General features: G+C 34.7%; 1 protein-coding gene across 2 annotated transcripts in view; it reads right to left on the bottom strand.

Moving 5' to 3' along the window:
• Positions 1-10,556: 10,556 nt before the first annotated feature.
• The window catches only part of LOC311296137 (complement factor H-like), an 83,346-nt gene continuing 79,749 nt past the window's right edge, over positions 10,557-14,153 (bottom strand). Inside the window, exons 13-17 of one of the 2 annotated variants that reach the window (XM_084417797.1) lie at positions 13,738-13,917; positions 12,444-12,635; positions 12,145-12,336; positions 11,007-11,192; positions 10,557-10,837 (exon numbers count right to left, since the gene is read on the bottom strand). In XM_084417797.1, the coding sequence (XP_084273923.1) occupies positions 10,644-10,837; positions 11,007-11,192; positions 12,145-12,336; positions 12,444-12,635; positions 13,738-13,917 (944 nt within the window). In that variant the 3' untranslated portion in view covers positions 10,557-10,643. The remainder of the gene's footprint in view (positions 10,838-11,006; positions 11,193-12,144; positions 12,337-12,443; positions 12,636-13,737; positions 13,918-14,153) is intronic. The other variant, XM_084417798.1, reaches the window with a different exon arrangement.

Consider the following 14,153-nt stretch of genomic DNA (forward strand, 5'->3'; position numbering starts at 1 on the left):
CACGTTCTCGTTTACGTTGCATGACATCATCGAAGTAGGCTATGTCCCAGAACGTGCATACTCTTTTGCTACACACTCAAAAGTATGTACTTTTTCCTCACAAAAAAAGTACATACTTTTAGGTCGTAGTATAAGTAGGCGAATTGGGACTCAGCCAATGTCTCTACTTCCGTCTATCTTTTTGTCATTAGATACACTCAAAGTGAATAACATCACCATAACTTCCCTCCTCTGTAATCTCCCAATCACTTTCCAATCATAGTAACAACAAGCTACAACCCAATTTTCCTCAAAACGAGTTTATAATATAAATTGGTCTCTATGAGCAAGCGGCAGAGAGAAAAGTCTGAAGGGATCGTCTGCCTGAGCTCACAACAGGTTTAGCAAAAGAACGCAAACATCTTTGCTAGACAACACAGAAGTTTTGCAAGGGAACGCAAACGATTTGAAAAATATTTTTTTCTCCCATCCCAAATTTTTTTCCACCACCATGTCCATTTAGGGGCTCCAAACATTTCATACAATACATATAAGGAGAATAAAAAGCATAAAGCACATTTACCCTTTCTCGCAAGTATACAACAAGTTTTACTCTGCACTGTAACATTGATTTAATAACCAAATGATGTGGTCATTGGTGATGTGGAATTGACAATTTTCTCACTTGCACATGGTCGCTCAATGGATGTCTTCCATTGTCCTTTTTCACATTTTAATCTATTCCAGTATAACCTGTCGTGCAGCTCAGCTTCACTGTTTCACCATCATCGTATGACTCTTTCGCAACTGGTTCTGTGTATTTATAGATAATATCTGCTATACGACATTCTGAGAAGCACAAGTGTAACAAAAAAATTACACAAAGACATTTTGTACATTAAATGCTGAAGCACATGCAAAACTAGGCAACACTTTCTAAACCTACAGTTTGGGAAGTGCATATAATATAACATTATATTCAAGTCAATAAAATCTAAATTAAAAAGACATTCAAATAAATAACAACAACAAAATATCACTTGCCTTGACATCGAGCACAATTTAAGGAAAACAACCAAAAGACGAAGCCGAGGAGTTTTACAGGAACTCTCATTTTGATCTCAATTCACAAGTATCTTTGTTGGTCTGTCTCTGATACTCTTGTCTGTTTGGGGATCAACAAGTTAATCATTTATCAAAGTCAAAGCCGGACCACTCTGTGCACAAGCATTATTTCATATAAGTAAAAAAAAAAAAAAAAATCTTATCTGATACAGCAATTCTTATTTGCCATTTAAACACACCAAAAGAAATGTTACTTTAGAGAAGTCAAAATCCTTGAGTCATAGTTGTTCAACATAGTTGATCCTCATTATCTCACATAAAAACATTAAAAAAAAGAGTTGGAAATGTAAAGGCTGGCTGTCATTTACTGGATCTTACTTTTTATGTAAACACTGACTTGTTAAACTCAAAGGTCTTTAACTTTGTTTGCAAATGGTTGTCATGTGATTCTTGGCAAACAATTAATTATGTTTAAAACAGGACATGAAAAATTAATACAAATGTATTTTTTTCCCCCAATAAATATTGAAAAAAAAGAGTTCTTGTGACTGTGAAAATAAATGTCAAACTAAATATTTTAAGAAGTTAAGTTCTGAGGTTTGTGATTTTGCAACCCTGTTATCAGAATTTGAGATGTGTAAATACTAAAAACCCTGAATTGAATAGATTATTTTATAGCAATAAGCATAACATAAACGTCAAAATTAAATCGACAAAATTCACAAGATAAAAAAGCTTGGTTTGTAGTAACTGATAAACCTATTTTTATTTTTGTAGGGAATATTGTTTATTTGTTAAAATATCTTGCGTAGTTGAAGGGTTAGCTTACTGAATGCAGTCGACACTAGTGTAAAACAATTAATCATGGGTCTTGTAATTTTCATTAAAAAACTTTAAAGTGATAATTAAAAATATTGTGTATATTTTATTAAGAAAACTGTGGTTCAGTGTTGTATAAAAAAAATATCGAGAACATTTTACTAAGAGATACATTTTCCTAATTTTTTAAGGAAACATTCACAGTTTTGAGGCTTAAATTGAGGAACCGATTAAGCTGATAACATTAAGGAAAAAATGCTACCTATTTATTTTAAGAGAATTCAATCAATTATGCGGTTTTAGAGACACCATTGTTAGTTCCCAGGATGCTTTGCACATGGCTGGAAATGAAGAGTACATGTTGAAATGAAGTGTTATTTTATGTGTTTTTGAGCAAAGGGAAACATCTGTTAATGTTTAATGTTCAGTTGTTTAAAAGAGTTTTTTTTTTTGTCTATTATGTTGAAGTTTTGATCAGAAGATTGTGCAGAAGAGTAGGGCTTATGGTTAGGTTGTGAATAACTGCATGTATTGATAATCTGAAGCATGTTGCTTTGTTCATTGAGCAATAACTTTGCTATAATGCTAGTGCAGTAACAAGTTTGTTTCTGTGCTGAGCAGCATACAGTCTTTTAATTATACAATATTAGTCAAAGACAAATATAAACAGGTTATTTCCATTCACTCTAATTCACACACTTTTGAGCATCAACTTAAAATAAAAAAATAAAAACATATTATAGACTAAATATTTTACATTATTTATTCAGGTAAATTCCATAAATGAAATCAAGCCTTAACTACTTAAAAATATCATGTGTAATGTTGTTACCAAAAGGAAATAACAATAAAAAAAAGTTTTACAGTGCTGTGATGTTTGTAAAATAAAATGGAGAAAATGATGCGATTAATTGTCTTGTTCTTGTTAATTTTCCTGTTCCAAATAATGTCACAATTTTTACCCTTTTTTCTCCGCTCAAAATAATGGATGACTGCTAAATATCTGCTTTAAGAATTCAGTGATCTATTGCACCACCAAGTGGTCCTTCTGTAAAGTTAACATTTATGACTGCATTTATTATTTTAAAATATACACCATGATTTTAATGTATATTGTCTGCGACAGACAAAAAGATTGTCAGCAGTTTCATCAGAATATTAACCAACCAATCTCTGAACATGTGGTTAATATGTAAAAAGTTATGAATAGAAGGGAGCAGTCATAATTATTTCCCCCACAGTCAAATGCACTTTGTAATGTCACATAATTAACCAAGTATTTTTGTACATTTTACAATGATATCCATATGAATTTGTAGTCAAGTGTCCCAGCTCTTAAGCACTATTTTTTAATATAATAAATGACTGACTGTACATTATCCCACTGATTGCACGGCTACTCACCAGATAAAAATAAAATAAAATACGTAGACATCAAATATTAAACTTATCTGTATATTATTCTAAAGCTTCTGCAAAAAATACTAGTCCATTACAAAACAACCTTGCAACACGACGAACACCACAACATGAGTACAGTATAGTATAGGGGTTGCACAGACTAGTCAACTTTTCAACTTTAATGCTCTGCTGTGACATTTTACATATTACATTGTCATTTTGCATATTACATTTATGCAAAAACAAGGCACATGTAACCTGGATAATGCTAAAAAGGACACGCAAAGAATAACTAAGGCAGTGGGGAACACAGGGGACCTCTAGAGGTCCGGAGACAAACAACATGAGGCAGGATGCTGACAAAATGAAAAGCATTTTGAGTAGAGTTTTGCAGAAAACATTGAGAAAAGAGGAATGTGTGTGAAAACAAGTGAAATGTTTAAATGTTTTGAGAAATGTGTCTTTGTTTCTAGAACTGAATGAATGGTTTGGGATTTTGGGCCAACTGAATCAGTTATAGTTTATTAACAATCGTGAAAACTTGTTCCCTTTCAAAAGCTACATTCAATGCTAACCCTATGGTGTAAAAACATCTGAGTGCTGCCCTCTTCAGGTTGAACAGTGGCTACTGCAGTTGAATTTTCCTATTGGAAGTTGTGGTGGCCTGTGACATCAGAGGGAACCAGCTAACCACGCCCTTGCCAACAGAGAGATGCGTCTCAGATGCACGCCCCCTCTCCACTGGGCTCTGCCCACTTTTCCAGCATTTTTCAAATATTGCCAGTGGGTGGAGTCAGGCTCTGACCAGGGGTTTAGTTACCCTTTAGGGATACTCCACTTTTTTCGGAAATATGCTCATTTTACAACTCCCCCAGAGTTAAACAGTTGAGTTTTACCGTTTTAGAATCCATTCAGCCGAACTCCGGGTCTGACGGTACCACTTTTAGCATAGCTTAGCACAGATCATTGATTCTGACGAGTCCAGTAGCATTTCTTTCAAAATGACCAAAGAGTTTCAATATTTTTCCTATTTAAAACTTGACTCTTCTGTAGTTAAACCGTGTACTAAGATCGACGGAAAATGAAAAGTTTCGCTTTTCTAAGGCTAGGAACTACTCTCATTCCGGCGTAATAATCAAGGAACTGTGCGGCTGTACCATGGGTGAAGCAGGCGTAATGATATGACGCAGCGCCTGAAAATAGGTCTAATAGGTTAGACAAACTTAGTCCCGGTCACGTTGGAAGAAGTTACCGAGCTGGGGACTATTTTCAGGCGCTGCGTCATATCACTACGCCTGCTGCACTCATGGTACAGCCGCACAGTTCCTTGATTATTACACCGGAATGAGAGTATAGTTCCTAGCCATATAGGCTTAGAAAATCGCAACTTTTCATTTTCCGTCGATCTTAGTACAAGGTTTAACTACAGAAGAGTCAAGTTTTAAATAGGAAAAATATTGAAACTCTTTGGTCATTTTGAAAGAAATGCTACTGGACTCGTCAGAATCAATGATCTATGCTAAGCTATGCTAAAAGTGGTACCGTCAGACCCGGAGTTCGGCTGAATGGATTCTAAAACGGTAAAACTCATCTGTTTAACTCTGGGGGAGTTGTAAAATGAGCTTATTTCCGAAAAAAGTGGAGTATCCCTTTAAATAAGGCTACAATGATAAATGATACAATATAGACCTACAAATGTGTTCAATTATATTTTATATTAATATATATATATATATTAAACATTCACATATTTTTATCAAATGACACATAACCCTAATAAGGCAAGTAATATTATTTAAATATTGAATAATAATAATATTAAATAAGTAAATAAATAAAATAATAAATAATTATAATTAAAAGGGGGAGGGTTATATAAAAATAAATTAATATAATTAATATGATATGTATTCCTTTATTTTATAGAATATTATTTGATTTTTAGAGTTGCCCATTTCTTTTCAAAATGAATACTTTTGCTCTTAATTTCATGCAATCCTCTCCATAGTATACTTTAAAAACTAAATCTAAACAATAATTTAAAACTGGGGATTCTGGCTTTCTCCAAAATTGTGTTATTGATTTAAAGCAGCACTCAGTCATAGATATCATATATAAACGCTAGATGTCTTATGGCGCAGTCACTTCCGGCATCACCGTTCGGCCATCTTGTCTCAGTGCTCTGTGCATTAAGGTGAATGATCAACATGCACACAAATCCTCATATCTCGCTGAAATATTGACGGATTTACAAACGGTTTGGTTTCTTACAAACGTTATTAACGTGGCTATAATTCCGAATGCTTGAACATGTATGTTATAATTGTTCATATGTATGCAGTGTATGAATGTAGTCTCATAACTACATCTCTGACGTTTATAACAAACCAAATCGTTTGAAAATCGGTAGAAAATTGAGCAAGTTATGGTTATTTTAAAGTATTTGCACCATTAAACAGTGAGCGAGCGCACTGTGGCAAGATGGCCGCCACGTGCGGACGTCGACCTCCATTGGCCAGCAGTGCGCACGAGACATCTAGCCTTTATATATGATATCTATGCACTCAGTAGCTTCGGGATTTCTTCGCTGTATTCTCGCTTTTTGCTCGCAGGTTTCTCTCTAGAGCTCCCCCCACAGCTTCGGAATAGATATTTGACAACACTGTTGTAAAAACTCTTTGGTGATTCTCAGACACCAGAGGCTAGTAGATCAACGACATCAAAGCAGATGGGACATTCTTTAAAACGTCTTCTTCCTTCGGGTTCGGACAGCGTGAGGGAGCGCAATAATGACAGTATTTGAGCAGATTTCTTTTGGCCGTAAAGCAATTGTTTACATCGCGAGACCTGATATCACTCGATACTTACTGATGCGGCGGCCGGCGGCCCGCCGTCTCAAAGTTGCAAGTGCGAATTTTCCGCTCACGGGCACCAGGGGGGTGCGAAACGACCACCATTCAACCCGAAATAAGTAATATAACCATTCCAATGACTCCGAAGCTGTTCAGTTAAGGTAAAAAAGTTACTTAGTTCACCTTTAAAAGCCGTAATTCATAGTATTCGAAATAAGTATAACTAATCTTTATTAAGTAGCATAGATCTTATACCCAAAACTATATTTTGTATCTTTATTAATAAATATTAATATATTTATTATTATTATTATTAAAAATGTCAACAACAAAAAAATTTAAGTAAAATAAATGAGTGTAATAATCTATAAGTTCACAGCAACTTAGCCAACATCCTAAAGATAAATTTCTTATAGTTAGAAGATATGTTTAATAAGAGAAGTTTAATCACCGCTTTTCTTAGCGTCTTTTATGAAGCAGGCCTCTGCTGTGAATAATGTGTGTAACACATCAATGAAAACTGACATTGAACTTGACAGCCTCAGACGGTGACGTCATCGGAATGCGTGCTCGTCAGATGTGTCACAGGTGCATCCCGAGGTTCTTTGGCCCTGTCCCAAATGGCACACTTCATATGAACTTTTGGTCTTGTGAACTTACAATGGCTGCCGCGTGCGCGTGTCAGTTTGTAATTTTAGGTCTCAGAAGGGTGCTCGCGAGCGGCCCCTTTGCGGTCGATATGCGTCCTCGATAAGCACTTTTGCAGAGCCCGCACTAATGCAAGCTTTAACCCTCTGATGGTCTTCGTTTAGGAGTCACGTTCTTGGCCTTCCCGGTCAGAAGTGACCGGACACCTAAAAATGAAACTTCCTCCATCCCAGTAAAAACCAATGCAATTTATTTTTGTTCTATAATATTTATTATTTTTAATTTAGTATTTTGAGACAATTTGATTGAACTTATTAATATTTATGCAATATTTATAGTCCATTTTTTGCCAATGAAAATAATGAAATCTTTTTTTTTTTTTTTATGCAGTATTTTCGGTTAAAATAGAGACTAGGCTTTCAGGAAAAAAAGAAAAAAGAAAAAAAAAAATCAATTTATTAAACATAAAATTAAATAAATCATGTTATTGCATGGGTTTACCACTAGATGCCTGTATTGCTCTAAATGGAGATGCTTGTGAATTCTAGTTGTTTTTGGACCAAATTACTTACTTTTAAGATGTGGATTGAATGTATTTTTTTTAGAAATTCTCAAATAATACTTTTTGCCAAGGTTTATAACATTTTATTAATTATTATTTTAATCATTTTAATAATTATTATAGTAATTATATATATATATATATATATTAATTATAATTATTAATTATGTTATGTTTTTCACTCTTGATGTTTTAGAGTTTCACCCCTTCATTGCTGAGCACTTTTTTTCTGCATCGTGGCCGATTTGTAGAGAATTTTTGTGTTTTTGTCAATTTCCCATTCATTTCCTATGGGGGTCATTTTTGACCGAAGACCAAAATCGTGACAAATTTTTTTACGACCACTTAGCATGCTCGGATCATGAACTCAATTTTTTTGTGTGTTCACATACCTAATTCCAGAAAAGTCACCAAGTTTCATAACATTCCGATGAAGCTGTGATTAAAAAAAATTCAAAACAGATTTTTGTAATCTGAATTTATTGGTGTGTATGTGTATAAAAGTGTGTTTGTATGTGTGTGTGGGTGGGTGTGAATTTTTTGCACTCTTGATGTTGTAGAGTGTCACCCCTTTACTGCGGTGTACTTTTTTTTTAAATCGTGGCTGATTTGTAGATTGTACAGACAAAAATTCAGAGAATTTTTGTGTTTTTGTAAATTTCCCATTCATTTCCTATGGGTCGGTCATTTTTGACCGAAGACCACGAGTGTGACTATTTTTTTTACGTCCACTTAGCATGCTCGGATCATGACCTCATTATTTTTTTTTTTATTCACATACCTAATGCCATAAAAGTCACCAAGTATCATAACCTTCCGATGAAGCTGCATTTTTAGAAATTCAAAACAAGAAAATTATTCGGTCAGAAATGACCGAGGACCATCAGAGGGTTAAAGCAGACTTCTTCCCGACAGTCAAATTGGCGTTACGTCATGAAAGTGCGGACTCAGAGGTAGACCGCGAGTGTTTAGGGTGCCATTTGGGACAGGGCCTTTGTCTACAGAAAATACTGTGTGTGTATGTGTGTGTGTGTGTGTGTGTGTGTGTGTGTGTGTGTGTGTGTGTGTGTGTGTGTGTGTGTGTAATAAGCTCTCTCTTGCTCCTCTCACTCTTGTAAAAGAAAAAGAGAGGAATAAGAATAAGCGACGTAGCCTACAAGGTAAGAGGTGTGTGTGGAGGAAATGGAGGAACAAAACCTCCTGGTTGTCAGGGCAACAGTCAGCTGAGCCTCCAGCACCTGGAAGATGGACAAAGGCAGGAACTTCTACAGTGCCTCCTGGACAAACTCTTTATGGAGACACCGGGCAGAACAGGCGAATTCCATCTGATTGTGGACTCAGAGAAACCTTATACTAAGCAGTGTTACGAACTTGGGCCATTTGGTTTAGCCAAAATTAGCAAATTGTTGCTGTTTTGTTTACTTTTTTTGCACAGTTTTTATGTGTTTTTGTTTCCTCCTGCACTGTAAATATGGATTTTGTTTTGTTCAACATTTTGTACAGCACGTCATTTCCCTTTTCCACTCCAACTGGGTGGCCTCCCTAGTCCCTACAGACCTAGGGACTAATCGATAAAAAAAAAAAAAAAAAAAATCATTATTTATATAATATTCATTCTCCTATAAATCATGATCATAATACATAATCAGCAGGAAACCCATGTTTAGTGAATTTTGAATGTGAAATTAACTACTGTGCCAAGTAGAACATTTGTTCGGAGAACTGTGTGAAGAGATTTGGGGGAAAAAAGACCTATGTATTGAGAAATTGTAAAAAAAAAAAAAAAATGTAAAATGTTCATTATTTATTAAGCACCAATACCACTTTTTCCAGACTGAGTCCGATACCGTAACCATAACCGATACCTGCATTTTGACTGCATTTGTCATTTTTAAATGTATTGGTATAGAAACCAAAAGAATATAAATTATAGTAGGCCTAGTTTGCTTAATTTTTTCATCAAATATATATTTCCTTCACTTATTTTCATGCTTACTGCTGAAATGCATTGTATGAGCTTCTGTTACTTTCACTGTTCATTATATTGCTCTATTATACTTTATCTTTCATTTAACAGCACAGCACATATTTAGATCAACTCCAGAAAGGCTCAGTGCTGAGGAATGGGTCAGTGGTTCCAGTGAAATATCAATTCTTTATTCCAATTTTGATACTACAACAAAAACTACAGTAATCAATAAAATGTGGAAAAAAAAAAAACACTGAATATTCATTACTGTATAAATTAAATATAGATGGATCTTTTTGTAAAGTTACAAATGTAACTTATTTAGTCAAGAGCAGTGAGTAATTTATTTGTCCTTTGTTTGATTAACATTAAAACACAGCAGCAGGTTTATTAAAATGCTGCCCCTTTAAGACCGAACGCACGTGAATAATACGTTCACTTGAGATATAACCGACTTTGTTTGCTAGGATACTCACCAAGACGGGCATTTTTACATAATTGTTGTGTGAATTCGTCCGTACAAGCGCATGATGTGAAAGAAAATTCAATTCAATTCAGTATTCGAGCGCTGTCTGACGTTGGTTTTCGGGGCGCGCGCTTTGGATGTTTGCGTTCATGCGTTCATGGAACTTCTAGACCTGCAAACGTCCTAATGTAGAGATCCACTCGTTATTCATAAATCAGGTAACAGGTCATGTTTTAATTACATTTACGGTTTAGTTTTAATCCAAATAACACGTGCTGAGTGAACGATCATCAACAATCAAGAGCATTCAACAGAAGTGTTCTCTCTCTCTCTCTCTCTCTCTCTCTCTCTCTCTATCAGCTCGCGCACCACAGCTATATTGTCTTTACTATATTTCGTTTAATATTCCACTAATAACATACATTTACTTAATAGACAGCCTTCTTTTTTTATCCCCATTATATTCTGTTGTCAGTGTTTCTTTGTCTGGACACAGACACTGTCATCACATTTGTAATCAGAAACCCAGAGCAAAAAGAAAGTTTAATAACTAATGTATTTATTTCCCTTCTATTTGCGTGATAGTAAAAAATATTAGCACTTTTCTCTTTGTTCTTACAGGCTTTTTGCAATCTTTTTTTGAAAAGGTTTTTTATTTGTTATTTTTTTTAATACACATTCTCACTTAGCTGCATTAATGTTTTTTGTTTTGTTTTGTTTTTTTAGGCACATTTTAAACATGTTGATTTTATCATTTATTTAGTTTTAATTGCAAGAATTACAAAACAGAGAAACTGAATTGTAAAAGGTTTTATTTTGATTTGCTCCATTTGTTTTTATCAGTAGTACAGCTGATGCATCAGTGATGTTTTATTCTCCTTGTCACACACACTCAGGCAAATGCATCACTCCATCATTACAGTATTGTATTAGGGGGATACTGCCTATTAAATATTTGCCCCTCTGACATGCAAAGGTGATTTTATCCTCATGTGGTGAGAATATCTTTTGCCGTCCAGCCCATCGCAGCTCTATACCTCTTTTATCCATTTCCTCCACCGTCACTGAACAAGGCTCTGAAACAAACAACATCTCACTGTCACTGTTACAATATACATTCACTGATTCATCAACACAGCCTATAATTACAGATTACATCAAATTTACAAATAATAATAATTATAATAACAATAAATACTGTTAGAAAAGACTCACATATCTTTGTTGTATAGTGTCCATACTTACTCAAACACTTAATATTCCCTCTCCATTCGCCTTGTTCACAGGTCATGTATTTGGAGTAGGGGTGACGCTCATCCAGTGTGTATTTATTAAAGCAGACGTATTCAACTCTCTCCCCTGAATTGTATTCAGGTTTTGTCATTTCTGTTGTATCTGCAAAGTCTACTTGTGGTGGTCGCTCACATTTCTCTGAGGGCAAAGACATTATTATTTTTTTTTTTTAGATCACCAAGTAAATGTGACATTAACACATCTCAATATCAGCCAGATGCCTTTTTTATGACCTTAAACAACAGAACATGTTTTTAATGTAATGCACATTAAATTAATGTGAGAATATAAGGTAATTTTAATAAAATGCTTGAAGAAAATGACTTTCTGCTTTGAAGAGATCGTGTTTTTTTTCAATATAATATAATATAATATAATATATAATATAATATAATATAATATAATATAAACTAGATCTAAATTAGCCATTCTGAAGAAAGTTTAAGTTGCATTTATCCAAAACTCGTCACCATGGAGCTAGTGCAAAGGCTGTTTTGGATGGTTGCTGATGAATTACATACCAAAGCAACTTCTTAGAACACAGCGATAGAAAATCTGAAAAACCTCCATGTCTGTAGCTTCCCTTTCAAACGGGATGACTATGAAGGACAAACGGAGGGGAAAAACTAAAAGAAACTGCTGTTCCATCAGTTCTGTCCAACTCCCTGAAGGAATACACTGTCGTGTAGATAAATCTGTTTCCATAGTGATCCATTTTTACCATAATGCTGTTTAAAATGTAGCCAACCATACAAATTTCTGTGATAAACCTACTCTTATAATAACTGTTTTGTTAATAACCCTCTGTCGATCCAACTGATTGTGGGCGGGAATACAAAAATGCGGAAATACAATCTGATCTTTTCACAAAAGCCTTGGAGTTTTTATCGTCATCAAGCAGACTTTTGCTGATGAATAAAATGGAATTTCTCTGTCCAGGTAAAACAGAGAAAGAGTAAACATTGTTCATTTACATATACTACAGACAATGTAACAATACAAAGTGGGCTGAAAATCTGCGAACCTACACTTTAATATGAGCAATAGTGCTGCTTACAAAAAACTCGACTAGTAAACCTGTGAGCCTTACCTCTTACACATTTAGGAAATGGGACGTCCCATTCTCCAGTTGACAAACAGGAGATTTTTCTCTGTCCATGTAATTTTGTTCCCTTCCCAACACATGAAAGAGTTATTGTGTGTCCAGGTCTGATTGAAACCTCAGGCCCCGGGCGTCCGTCTGATCTCATGTTTACTGGCAGGTTTGCGACACACATTACCTCTAAAGAACATAAAGATTTGATAAATCAAGCATCCTCAATGTGAACAACAGATCCATCATTGATCTATCTTTGTCCAATCCAAGGCTTTTACATTCTGTGGCCTTACCTTCACATTTAGGGAAAGGGCTGCTCCATTCTCCATTTGGCAAGCAGGAGATTTCACTCTGTCCTTTTAATATCAGCTCTTGTCCATTGCATGAAAACATTATCTTGTGTCCAGGTTTGACGGGACCCTCAATATCAGGGGATCGCTCTATTTTTAAGTCTTCCACTGTTGTGTGTAGAGGACACGTTGCCTCTAGAGAAAGCAGACACTTGATCACATATTTATCCACACAGAAGCTTTTATACTTTATGTGGCCCTAACTTGCAATGAGTATGGTTTAGCATAACAATTACATTTTTAACATATGATATTGCACAAGCCGCTTTACAGCCAAGAAAACTTGAGTAAAAGGAGTATCTATCCCTAACAACCTCATGAAAAAATGTAATATAATGTGTATCCTGACTCTAAGGTGTTAGCTCGTGTGAGATTTGTGATACAAATAAATAAATAAAATTAATTTTATCCACTTAATTCACAATCCACTTAATTCACAATCATTCTCAGCTGTTGTTCATCATGGATTTAGTCGATTTTTACCCATTATGTAAGTGAATTTGATTCTAGATTCATAACATTTTAACTCTTTTGTGCAGAAAAACATTCCACTCCATTTTCCATTTTCACAGATCCATCTACTGGAATTTCATTATATGGCTCAGTGCACTAGAATTTCTTTATTTCTGTACAAATCTTATTTTTCACTGTCATGTGTCCAAAATTTCTCAAGAAAAACTATATGTGGAGAGAGACGGTGGAGTCAGATACATTATTTTAAATTTCCCTCATTAATAGCTTCAGATGCATTCAGGTTCACATTATACGTAGTGTCCCTATACTACTTTATTTAAAGAGTTGCTACAGTATCATCATTTTGTTTTGCGATTTCACTGAGGATTATTGTGACCATTTTTAAATCTCACAATCCTTTTTCTCAGGTTAGAACTTTTTTATAAGAAAGGATTACAGCACAATGGCACTAAAACTTCTAAATTCTAGAGAGCATTTTATTGGACAGAAAACTGTGTAGCGCAGGATGAGTCATCCAGCATACAGTATACCAGCAAGCTGATAATGTTTTTATTACAATAACATATTAATCTAGTGCAGATGGACAAAAAATAGCCTACAAAAACTCAAATTATGATTTCACAGGGTTTTTGATTTATTTTATAATTATTGTCGTCACTATGACAAACTTATCTGGGGACTTGATGTTATTCCTCTTGATGGTCAAATCTGTAATCTGTAAGAAGTTTTAAAAGTCAGTTATCATAACCAATCAAAACCTTACCTTCACATGTTGGTGTTTCTTCCCAAGTTCCATTGTGGCAGAAAACTGTACTCTTCCCATTCATTAAGAATGATCTTCGACATACATATGTTACACCTGATCCATCTACATAAAATTCTTCAGGTTTAGATGTTATGAATGCATATTCCACCTTTGGAGGAATGTTACAACTGACATCCACTAAAAAAAAAAATGTTTATGGAAATTCATGAAATCCAGTATGATCCAAAGTTCAAAGTTCAAAGTTTTATTTGCCATTTGCAGAGCACAAAAAGAATTGTACACATACATAGGAATTGTACTGCATCACCCTTAGAGTCAATATATATATCCAGATTAACATCGTCAATAAATAGTGTCTATTTTCCACTATATGCTGTCGCTGCTCCCCACAAACATGCAATAAGAGTTTGAGA

This window comes from Rutilus rutilus (genome assembly GCF_951802725.1).
Source record: "Rutilus rutilus genome assembly, chromosome: 8".
Classification (NCBI taxonomy): Eukaryota; Metazoa; Chordata; class Actinopteri; order Cypriniformes; family Leuciscidae; genus Rutilus; species Rutilus rutilus.